Source organism: Rhinopithecus bieti, unplaced genomic scaffold (genome assembly GCF_001698545.2).
Source record: "Rhinopithecus bieti isolate Rb0 unplaced genomic scaffold, ASM169854v2 scaffold_110, whole genome shotgun sequence".
Classification (NCBI taxonomy): Eukaryota; Metazoa; Chordata; class Mammalia; order Primates; family Cercopithecidae; genus Rhinopithecus; species Rhinopithecus bieti.
Window position 1 is genome coordinate 209,749 of NW_016803311.1, and position 12,665 is coordinate 222,413.

The following is a 12,665-nucleotide window of genomic DNA, read 5'->3' on the forward strand; positions in this document are numbered from 1 at the left end:
CCGGCTAGTTTTTTGTATTTATTTTTAGTAGAGACGGGGTTTCACCGTGTTAGCCTGGATGGTCTCGATCTCCTGACCTCGTGATCCGCCCGACTCGGTCTCCCAAAGTGCTGGGATTACAGGCTTGAGCCACCGCGCCCGGCCTCAGCTGATTTTTTAAAATTGAAAATAAAAAAGAGGCCAGGCGCGGTGGCTCAGGCCTGTAATCCCAGCACTTTGGGAAGCTGAGGCAGGCAGATCTCCTAAGGTCAGGAATTTGAGACCAGCCTGGCCAACATGGTGAAACCCTGTCTCTACTAAAAATACAAAAATTAGCTGGGTGTGGTGGCAGGTGCCTGTAATCCCAGCTACTTGGGAGGCTGAGGCAGGAGAATCACTTGAACTTGGGAGACAGAGGTTGCAGTGAGCCAAGACCACGCTATTGCACTCCAGCCTGGACAACAGAGTGAGACTCCGTCTCCAAAAAAAAAAAAAATTAAAAAAGAAAAAAGAACAGCCAAATTCTCTTAGACCTTTGACTTCTACCAAGGCAGTGGTCAGGAAGCCCTTCAAGGCCTGGATGGGTTTGGCCCCTCATGTTCTCTAGGGAGACATCCGAAATGTCAAGGAAAGAGCGACAGACAGACATGCGGTTAGAGGCCCGAGTTTGAATACCAGCTCTGTCACATTCCAGCTTGGGCAGGTCACGTAACTTTTGAGTTCCAGTTTGCTCATCTACAAAAGGGATGATAATAAGTATATCACAGAATTGTTGAGAGGATAAAGGAAATAATGCATGTAAAATTGCTGAACAACTGGAGTTATTATTTGCAGCTCTTGTTAACTAGGGCGTGAAAATGCATACCAGTCTTGTCTCTAAACCCTTTATTGTTTAAATAAAAACATTTTTTAAATGTGCTGGCTGGTCCTCGATTTGAAATAATGGAGATCTGGGAACCAGAGGAAACACATTCCTTAGTTATCACAGGGAAAGAAGAGTTTGAGCTCGGCCAGGGTATGGTGCTGTGCCCTGGAGAGAGATGAGGGAGACCAGGCTCTCGCTAGAGAAATGGCCTCGAGTTTCTAGGAGAATGAGGAAGGCAGTCCTTGCCCTTGCTGTCCTGGTGTATAGGGGTAGGGCTGGGCAGCTGAAAGTCTCGGCTTGAATTGCAGAGCCTGTATAGAGAAATGCCATCTGTCATTTCTGTCTTTGGCATTTTTTAGATATGCTAGCAACAGCACCTGCCCATTTACTTGTATATAACTCAAAAATGGGAGGTAAATGTCCTAGACACAGCCTAGATGGGACACAGATGTCAGGAAAACATTGCATTGACTTTGCATTTTTCAAGGCTTCATCAGCTGCTTAGATTAAGGGAGGATAAAAACAAGAGAAAGAGCAAGAGAAATTAGGTAACTCTATGCTTTTCCCCACTAAGAATCCTGATTAAAATCCAACCACAGAAGACTTCCCAGCAAGTTCCAATATATGACGTGCTTTCCGTAGCAGATCTGGCTCGTGGTTACTTGGAGGACGGTAACGTGACAACCTATACACTATTAACTCATCATAAATGTTGCTTAGTGAAAGAAATATAAATCTCTGAGATAGGTGACATGGGGATTTCATTTGGAACTGAAGCCCATAGTTATAAAACTTCAGTAAGGAGGAGAAAAACAAAACAAAATGAAACTAGACTGAATCATTAATCAACGACTGTGTGTATGGCTTAGGTTTATGTTTTTGAACCAACAGTAAATAAGTGTTAAGAAAGCATTTTCTTTTTTATGCATGTAACTAATATATTAATAGTAAAAGGACTGTTGGCTGTAGCTCAAAGTGACTGCTTTCCCTAAAACATAAAAAGCAAGTAAAATAAAACCCACAAAAACCACAATAAACAAATGAATGCATTTTACGAAATAAAACATTTCCCTTGGAAAGTTGAGGGAAAACAAATATGTAAATAGCTTCTGTTTTTATAATTAAAGCTTTTTAATCTCTGGTGCATAACAATTGAAAGAATGAGAAATTAGACAAAAGTATTTGGTGGATTTGAGTTAATGGGCCAAGCAAGCTTTTTTTCCTTGGCTTCTCTGTCAAATGAGTCATAGATTGAGTCTTTGGTAATAGTTTTGGCCATGGAAGGGATTTCTGAAATGCCAACATAGTTTTTTTTGGCCATCCTTGAACTTGTTGTGATAGTATAGGCATTACTTCGGTAACATTTCATAGAGGACATGCAAAAAGTCTCTTTCATCCCTCTCCGAAAATTGGCATTATAAATTGAATACAGAGTAGGTTTAGAGGCTGAAGAACTAAAGGCTATCCATGTGATAGCTGTGAAAACAAGGGAACTTTTCTTATAGTCTTGTTCATGTGGGTGCCATAGCTGAGCTACATGAAAAGGCAGCCAGGAGAGCAAAAACAACAGATTTAAAATGAGGAACATCTTGATGGTTTTCACTTTTGTCCGAGGGACGATGTTCATTGTCCTCCTCACTGTTCGGCCATCTGTGCCTATTCTCCAAATATATTTTATGACCTTTTGGTAAAATAAAATTATGAGTGCAGATGGAATCACAAAGCCCACCAAGAAGTGGATGACAGTATAGGCTGTGCCTTCCCAAGAGGAAGGCAGGAAATAGTTACAATGACTGTCCCAGTTGGAGCCATAGAAAAAGAGCACAGGGGTCACAAAGGCTGCATCAAAGATCCACGATGCTGCGATCATTTTCTTGGCTTTTTCTCTGGACACCTTGAAGCTCAGAGGATAGACGATGGTGTAGAACCGGTCTATGCAGATGGAGAGGAGAACATAGATCTGGACACCTGGAGTGAGATACTGAAAATATCGCACAACCTTGCACATTGCACTACCAAGCGTCCACCTTCCAGTGGTGAACTGGAGCAGGACGAAAGGCGTGCTGGCAACGCTGATGAGAAGGTCAGCACATGCCATGGAGACCACAAAGTAGTTGGTGGTAGACTGAGTCCTCCTACTCCTGTGGATGACCAGACAAACCAGGGAATTGCCGAAGATAGAAAACAACCACAGAGTCCCAAAGAAGATGCTGGCTGTGGCCACTTCCCCGGGTTTCAGTCCATAGTGCAGATGTGTTTGGTTGCTCATCCAGCCGTGCTCCTCACCTAATTCCATCAGGTACTGGCTTGGCAGAGGTGTGGCTGCTGCAGTGCAGCTGCGGTTTTGGAGCGGTACCAGAAGTGTAGGAATAATCAGCTGTGGCTTGCTGTTATCCATTCTGTGAGCAAAGACCATATTCACTTTTTTTCTCTTAATTCTGGATGGGGAAAAGAAGAATGAGGCCTCCTGTTAAAAAGGTGTCATACAGGTTGGTTATGATTATGAAGGCGAATGATCTTATTTGACATTTAGATTGGTTGTCATTTGTCTATGAGTAGGACTTGTGCATTGGCAGGAAAACATAACTATTATCCAGAAAAAGCCTGGCCCCCATTTTGTTTTCATTTTAGGAGCTGTTTCAGCAGATCCCAGCTCAGGCTCTCTCTGATCTCACCTTCTCTTGAGCCTTAGTCTTAATACCAAGCTCCACCCCTACACATATCCTTTTCACTGCACTCATCAGGGATCACAGAGGATTAGGGATCTCAAATTTGGCTCATGCTAAGGGTGTTACCACCAACTGAAGATCTGCTGGCATTCTGGGCAAGTATGTGAGAAGTTCCTAATTGTCATGAGGTTGCAAGAGAGGAAAGCTTGGGCAGATGAAAACACACCGATTTTGACTATGGAAGTAGCTAACAGCAGTCCGTGAATAGAGACTGGCTAGCTACTGGGAAGGGTGCTGTCCTCACTTAGTGTAGATTTTCCATCATAGAAGGATCATGGTAACACATGGAGCAATCAACACTGCTGCATGAGCCAGAAATAGCTCCTAATTTAATGACATGTGAAAATAGGTTGCTTTTTCTAGAAGACAGTTCATGTACTAATAGCTTGCCACCTATCAGTGACATATATTTTGATGCTATTCTGTTGTTATTGTTTCATAAAATATTGACTGAAGAACATACAAGATGTCCTCTAAGAAATGGAACCAGGTTACGGGAGATCTTATGGCAGTCAGGTGATTAAAAACAACAACAAAAAAAATGTAACTGTTAGCTAAGCATAGTGGCAAACACCTATAGTCCCAGCTACTCAGAAAGCTGAGGCAGGAGGATCATTTGGGCCCAGAAGTTTGAATCCAGCCGGGGCAACATAGCAAGACCCTATCTCAAAAAAAGAAAGTAGGGCGGGCACGGTGGCTCAAGCCTGTAATCCCAGCACTTTGGGAGGCCGAGATGGGCGGATCACGAAGTCAGGAGATCGAGACCATCCTGGCTAACACGGTGAAACCCTGTCTCTACTAAAAAATACAAAAAACACTAGCCAGGCGAGGTGATGGGTGCCTGTAGTCCCAGCTACTCTGGAGGCTGAGGCAGGAGAATGGCATAAACCCGGGAGGCGGAGCTTGCAGTGAGCTGAGATCCGGCCACTGCACTCCAGCTTGGGCGACTGAGCAAGACTCTGTCTCAAAAAAAAAAAAAAAAAAAAAAAAAAAGTAACTTAAAATTACTAAGCACTTTTTAAAAGCTTACAAAGCTTATAGTTCTTAGATATAAAAGAATACTTTAAAGTTTAGCCTTTATTTTATACTTTTTATATTATTCAGTGAGAAAAAAAAGTCACACTTTTAAACAAGCAAAAGATTAACTAGTTGTGGGCCATTCAATTAAAACTGAGGTGATTAATACAAAAAACTAGCTGGGCGAGGTGGTGGGCGCCTGTAGTCCCAGCTACTCTGGAGGCTGAGGCAGGAGAATGGCGTAAACCCGGTAGGCGGAGCTTGCAGTGAGCTGAGATCTGGCCACTGCACTCCAGACTGGGTGACAGAGCCAGACTCCGTCTCAAAAAAGAGAAAAAAAAACCAAAAAAAAAAAAAAAAACCTAAGGTGATTTTGCTCACAGATTATTGAGGTTCAATTTGGTCTGAATCCAGGAAACGAAGAGAAATAGTAGCAATGTAATCCGTAATAACCATAACAATTATGGTGATTAACATAAGCGATAAGGATAAACATTAATATTTTCAAGAATGTGCCCACTAAAAGTAAAAGCCCATGTGGGGTTACAGCTACCATTTTGCTGAGATTCCATCTGGCCTGTGGCACAGGGGATGTGGCTCCAGCAACAGGCTTTTCTAGTGGTCACTAGTTTCTTTCTTGGGGGGCTCCTGTGTCTGCACCTCATAAAGAAACATTTCTCAAGTGACAGCCAGGATTAAATAATAGTTCATAATGAAACAATGGTTCTTAATGACTAAATTTTCTTTTCTTTTCTTTTCTTTTTTTTTTTTTTTGAGACGGAGTCTCACTCTGTCCCCTGGGCTGGTGTGCAGTGGCACGATATCTACTCAACGCAACCTCCATCTCCCAGGTTCGAGAGATTCTTGTGTCTCAGCCTCTCAAGTAGTTGGGACTACAAGTGTGCGCCACCACACCCGGCTAATTTTTGTATTTTTAGTAGAGACCGGGTTTCCCCATGTTGGCCAGGCTGGTCTTGAACTTCTGACTTCAAGTGATTCACCCACCTTGGCCTCCCAAAGTGCTGGGATTACCGGTGTAGCAACTGCACCCGGCCCTTGTTTTTTCTTTGAAGGACTTTGTACTAATTTGTGGTAGAGAAGGAAGTGTTACTACATATCATCTTCACCAAAAAGCCACATTCAATACAAGTCTGGTGCTCCAGGCAATATACTCAATGCTGTTCTGTTATCTTTAGGCTTTCTTGTCCATGAGGCAACCTTACCTAAGCAAGCTTAAGTAAGATAATTAAAATTTTAAAAAAATTTTAAAATGTGTTTTGCCACATAGAAAGCCAAAATAATTAAACATGCTGATCACTAAAAGATCTTTAAGCATGCTGGGAAAATGATAGTCAATGGTAAAAACAGCAACCATACTTTCTATATAAGAAATCAAGGCCTGGCCGGGCGCGGTGGCTCAAGCCTGTAATCCCAGCACTCTGGGAGGCCGAGACGGGTGGATCACGAGGTCAGGAGATCGAGACCATCCTGGCTAACCCGGTGAAACCCCATCTCTACTAAAAAATACAAAAAAAATCTAGGCGGGCAAGGTGGCGGGCACCTGTAGTCCCAGCTACTCGGGAGGCTGAGGCAGGAGAATGGCACAAACCCGGGAGGCAGAGCTTGCAGTGAGCTGAGATCCGGCCACTGCACTCCAGCCTGGGTGACAGAGTGAGACTCCGTCTCAAAAAAAAAAAAAAAAAAAAAAAAAAATCAAGGCCAGCCACGGGGGCTCAAGCCCGTAATCCCAGCACTTTGGGAGGCCGAGGAGGGCGGATCACAAGGTCAGAAGATCGAGACCAACCTGGCTAACACGTGAAACCCCATCTCTACTGAAAATACAAAAAATTAGCCAGGCATGGTGGCAGGCGCCTGTAGTCCCAGCTACTCAGGAGGCTGAGGCAGGAGAATTGCTTGAACCCAGGAGACGGAGGTTGCAGTGAGCCAAGATCGCACCATTGCACTCCGGGCTGGGCAANAAAAAGAGAAATCAAGGCCAGGCGCGGTGGCTCAAGCCTGTAATCCCAGCACTTTGGGAGGCCGAGGAGGGCGGATCACAAGGTCAGAAGATCGAGACCAACCTGGCTAACACGTGAAACCCCATCTCTACTGAAAATACAAAAAATTAGCCAGGCATGGTGGCAGGCGCCTGTAGTCCCAGCTACTCAGGAGGCTGAGGCAGGAGAATTGCTTGAACCCAGGAGACGGAGGTTGCAGTGAGCCAAGATCGCACCATTGCACTCCGGGCTGGGCAACAGGGTGAGAGGCCATCTCAAAAAAAAAAAAAGAAAGAAATCAGGACGTAAGATCTAAAATTAGCATTGTCCTAGAAAATCTGGACTGCATGACCCTCATACATATAAGATTGAAATCATCTTTTCGCCTTCCTATGTGTAAAACCTATGAAACTTAAAAAAAAAATCTTTTAAGATTTAAAGTTTAAAAATAAATTAAAACAGACAAATAATTTCCCCAGACAGAACACTGTTCTAACTTTTCTGGGATGCCTGTGGCCTGAATAAAACAGGAGTCTACAGGCACTTTTCCTTACTGCACACACTTGAAAACCTGTGACCTTCCTTCTGTTTCTTTCTTCCTCTAACAACAAAACTCTGTAAATGAAACTCAAGCTTACCGCTTTAACTAAAGCCTGGGGGCGGGGGCCCATCCATCATTTGCTCCAGCTGCTTTACACCCATGAGTATGTCTGCCCATTTCCCCAGCCCAACCACTTGGAAGCAGAGGATCCCGATGCTCAGAAACAGGACGAGGGAGCCCAAGGAATTTCTGAGTCTAGGTTTCCTCTGCTGGTGGCATGAGTTTTCACTCTACCTAAAATTGCTGCAGTTCTGAATATCCATTCAACAAACCGAGAAACTGGGCTAGGTATAAAGAAAACAAAGATACGTAGGGCCCATAAAATAAGCAGTGTGCCAAATTATAACTCAATTTGATAATAATTATCATTAACTGCTAAGAACAGAACTATGTACAAGGAGCTAAGTAAGATAGAAATAGGGACCCAGTTTAAAGTCGTCACAGAAGAGGTGAAGTTTGAGCTGGGAGCTTAGAGGATGAATAGGACTTCTTCAGGAAGACAAGTGGATAAAACATTCCAGGGGAGAGAGAGAGCATGTGGATTTAATTTGGGGGCCATTTTTCTGGGTTGATCTTTTTTGGAGCCCTTTTCCCCTCAGAAACGTAGTTTCCTTCAGACCATGCCTCTCAGAGTATATAGTTTCTAAATGCCCTACAATCAAACTGACCTAAATTTTTCCTCTGGTTACAATGAGAGGTTATATTTTCTGCCTTCATGGGCAGAAATGCGGTCAGACAGTGGGTAAGAACATTAGCATATCCAGAATGGTTGTGGTACCCTTGTTCATACAGCGTCTTGTTAGTCCTTTACTGCAGCATTTTCCAAGTTTGTTTTGCTCTAGCTTAGCAATGCAGTACACTGGAGTCTCCCAGGGAGCTTTAAAACATATTGATCGGCCGGGCGCGGTGGCTCAAGCCTGTAATCACAGCACTTTGGGAGGCCGAGACGGGCGGATCACAAGGTCAGGAGATCGAGACCATCCTGGATAACCCGGTGAAACCCCGTCTCTACTAAAAAAATATAAAAAACTAGCCGGGCGAGGTGGCGGGCGCCTGTAATCCCAGCTACTCGGGAGGCTGAGGCAGGAGAATAGCGTAAACCCGGGAGGCGGAGCTTGCAGTGAGCTGAGATCCGGCCACTGCACTCCAGCCCGGGCGACAGAGCGAGACTCCGTCTCAAAACAAACAAAACAAAACAAAACAACAAAAGGCCTCCCCTGCTCCATTAATTTTGATAAAATATATCTTCAAGGGGGTGTTTCTGAAATATAAGATCTGGTTAATTAGTAATTCTCTTCAGAGCTATCCACATGAAGTAATTTTAGGACAAGAAAGCCTTCTTCACCTCTTTCCTGTTCAACCTATCCCTTCGCAGCAGGTCTGAGACTACCATTTGATATACTCCCTTGGCTGAGGTATTGAAGGTCCTTATTTATCTCTATCTGTATGTGATCTAAAAGAGGAATCATTCATTTATCCTATTATCTACTTCTCATCCATGCAGGCTTCAAGATTAATACATGAGTGGGGAAAATGGTACATGGGTTGTCATAGTACAGAACTGGGGGCCAGGCATGGTGGCTCACACCTGTAACCCGAGTGGCCGAGGCAGGCGGGTCACCTGAGGTCAGGAGTTCAAGACCAGCCTGGCCAACATGGCAAAACCCCGTCTACTAAAAATACATAAATTAGCCAGGCGTGGTAGCACGTGACTGTAGTCCCAGCTACATGGGAGGCTGAGGCAGGAGAATTGCTTGAACCTGGGAGGCAGAGGTTGCAACGAGCTGAGATCATGCCACTGTACTCCAGCCTGGGCGAGAGTGAGACTCTGCATCTCAATTTAAAAAAAAAAAAAAAAAGAACTGGCGACTGGTTGGGTGGACCCCTGTAATGATGGGATCCTGGGGCGCCTGGGAGGAGAATGTACCCTATCACTTTGCTTTGTAATTTTTATTTTGCATGTTTGTCTCCCCCATTAGGTTATGAGTTCCTTGAGGATCGGGACTATGTCTTTACTTCTATATCCCTGGGGCACATAGCTATTTAAAAAAAGATTTAATGAATATGTGAATGGGTGGATATGTTAGTAAAAATTATCCAATACTTGAAAATAAGGCAAAAAAGGACATATCCTTTTAAGGTCATACAGGGACATTATTAAATGGGCCTCTCCAAGGATTATTTAATTCTCTGGGAGAATGTACCTGTGCTTGACTTTGCTATTTAATATTTAACTAGAGCTCAGACACTGTGAAAATATTTCTATGTTAACTTGTAGATTTCTTTCTAGCAGAAAAAAATAACCCTAAAGGTTATGGACTTACTGCCCTGTAGGACATTAGCCAGTTTAGTGTTTACCTAGCAATTTTATGCTGAAATTCTTTTTTAAAAATGCCTATAAAGATGCATTCTTCAAATGCTCTTGGAACCAGCTTTATTATCTCATTGGTTCCTTCGGTATTATGTTAATAAATCATTAACATATGTTCATCCAATATTTGTATAAGTCACGATTCTAACTTTTTGAAAATCATACTTTGTTGGATGGAATGATGGATGAATGACTGGAAGCTAAAAAGAGGGAGTGGAGGACCACAGACAGGAATGGGGCATAGTCGACAAACTTTGCCTCACAATTCTGCATTAACTATTGGATAGGTTTTTCAGTTAGTTGTTGGGGTATTTCTAGACTTAAAAATACCCCAACAACTAACTTTTTCTCCTCTTGTGATTATAAAGATTCACAAATATTCTCACAAGGTAGAGAGACCATTTTATTTCTTGAGCTTTGTTTAAAATTTAATGTCAAATAAGAATTTTTATAATGTTGATGTTTTACATGACTTGGTTGGAAAAAAAACCACAATAGAAACATTTTTTGTAGAATGGTAAGTATCTGCTGGACCTATATGGATACATGTGGCTATTTACTAATGAGCAGTAAGATTACAGTCATGACAGTAGTTATAGCATTAATACCACCAAGAATTAATACTTGCTTTTGTGCTTACTATGTGCGGCACTTTATATTTGTAACCCTTCAAAGTAGGTAAAATTACTGGCCTTGTTTTACAAATGAAAAAAAAACTGAAGTTCTTCCCCAAAGTCATACAGTTGGAAAGTGGTCACTTCAAAGCCCTTGCTCTTAACTACCATCAGGGTTTCCTGATCAGTGAGACCACAGAGGGCTGGATCTGAATTCAGAGAGTCAAACTGGCTGTACATAGGTAAGTCTTTCTTGACTCTTCATTCAAGCAGAGGAATACAACATCATTCCCTAGAGCCTACCCACAGATACATCTGTTGAATATGCTAGCTTAGAAATATGTGACATAGTGAACAGTTTTAAAAAATGATCACTTCCACAATGTACCGCACAGCAGCTTAGCGTCAAAAGTGCAGCAGACATGCTGGCCTGGAGAAATAACCTTTCTTCAGGATAAAGAATGTGAGAATATTGGAATTTCAACATGATGCATAATTAACTGTTGCCTTTTAAACAGAATGAAAGCAGAATTCTAGACTTCAATTTGAATTGAAGTGAGGAAAACATTTGATCAATTGTATTATCCCAAGTAGGAAATTATCTTTTAAAATTTTCGTTGTTTAAATTCAGGAAATACCATGGTACGGAGATTTTATCTTAAACCTTCATTGTTGTGTAGGCTTGATTTGCTTACATGTGAAAATGAGAAATGCCTGTAACACTAGTGGGCTGGGACTGGCTTACATGGGGAACCCTGAGCCAACTGTATATACATTTCTTCCCCACTTCAGGCTCAAAGACATCATGTTGATATCATGAATCAGCCATGGTAGGAGTATGGCAAACACCAAAAATTGAAGTTTTGTTTTCTTTTCCCCCCTCTGCAGAGCCAGTTGTTAAACATTTACCCGCACACCACTTCCAGTAGGGCAGGGCTTTCAGGGCAGCCTATCCTAAGTCCTGAACTTACACACATTGCTGAACTTAAAAATGGCTCAGGAGGCCACACAAGCTCTTCTGAAGCTTCCTAAGTGGCTCTCTTGCTGTGTGGCCTTGAGATAAGACTCTGGTGTATGTGTGCTTATGTGTGTTTTATAGAGATGAGGTCTTGCTATGTTGCCCAGGCTGGTCTTGAACTCCTGGGCTCAAGCAATCCTCCTGCCTTGGCCTCCCAAAGTGCTGAGATTATAGGTGTGAACCACCATGCCCAGCTGAGATAAGACTCTGACATGAACATTAAGTGGCTTATAAAACTACATAAGGCTAGGTAGCCAGCAGCATGACTGTGGTGGGGTAACAGGAAAACCAGAGAGGGTGAAACATGTTCTTACAATGTCGACTCAGATGAGTTTGCTAGATAAAATACAGGATGCCCAGGTAAATGTGAATTTCAGATAAATAACAAATAATTTTTTAGTAAAAGTGTGTCCCATGCAATATCCCATGCAACATTTTGCTGGTGTCCTATATTTTTATTTGTTAAATCTGGCAAACCTACACCCAGAATGTAATCTTCTGCTAAAAAATCTATGTTTTAAATCTCACACAGTAGGCATACTGCAAAGCAGATATGTATTAGGCTTTGAAGTCAGTTGCATCCTATTCCTGTCACTCACTCGTAGCTGGGTGACCTTGGCCAAGTTACCTAACCCTCTTGAGCTCCAATTTTCTTAGCTGTAAAATAAGGATAGTCAGTTCCTATCTCATTTGATTATTATAATTAGATGAGAGAATATACACAGAACTTAGATGAGTTAAAACATGTACACTGCCTGATATGAGGAAAACAACAGGTGCTATTTTTATATATAGGTCTACAAAACACCTAGTTCTGTGTCTGGCACATAGCAACTGCTTCAAAAATTAGACTTTCAAACCATATGACAAACAAATTTTAGTAACCATATTACACATCACATACTATAGTAATAACACTAACATTGGTCACATAATCAAGGGTAAATGACTTTTGTGAAGGGGCCTGGGTACTTAATCATCATTTACAACGATGTTTTTAAGGGGAAAATCGTTGAGGCCCAAATAAATAAACACATTTTCTCCAAGTTGGGGATGATTTTATGTGACACGTTGGCCAGATCAAACTTTTTAAGATCTACATCAAAATACATAATGCAACTGGACTGAATACGCCTTTTCCAAAAGCCCATAGAATCCATTCTGCTTAAATTATTTCCATTAGAGGCTGGGCATAGTGGCTCACGCCTATAATGTCAGCACTTTGGGAGGCCGAGGAGGGCAAATCACCTGAGGTCAGGTGTTCAAGACCAGACAGGCTAACATGGTGAAACCCCATCTCTACTAAAAATACAAAAAAAAAAAAAAGAAAAATTAGCCGGGTGTGGCAGCTGGTGCCTGTAATCCCAGCGACTAGGGAGACTGAGGCAGGAGAATTGCTTGAACCCGAGAGGCAGAGGTTGCAGTGAGCTGAGATCGCACCACTGCACTCCAACCGAGACAAGAGAATGAGACT

General features: G+C 42.4%; 1 protein-coding gene across 2 annotated transcripts in view; it reads right to left on the reverse strand.

Annotated features, from left to right (window-relative positions):
- Positions 1-1,698: 1,698 nt before the first annotated feature.
- GPR19 (G protein-coupled receptor 19) overlaps positions 1,699-12,665 on the reverse strand; it is a 61,265-nt gene continuing 50,298 nt past the window's right edge. The window contains exon 2 of one of the 2 annotated variants that reach the window (XM_017873015.1): positions 1,699-3,282. In XM_017873015.1, the coding sequence (XP_017728504.1) occupies positions 2,013-3,260 (1,248 nt within the window). In that variant the 5' untranslated portion in view covers positions 3,261-3,282 and the 3' untranslated portion in view covers positions 1,699-2,012. The remainder of the gene's footprint in view (positions 3,283-12,665) is intronic. The other variant, XM_017873025.1, reaches the window with a different exon arrangement.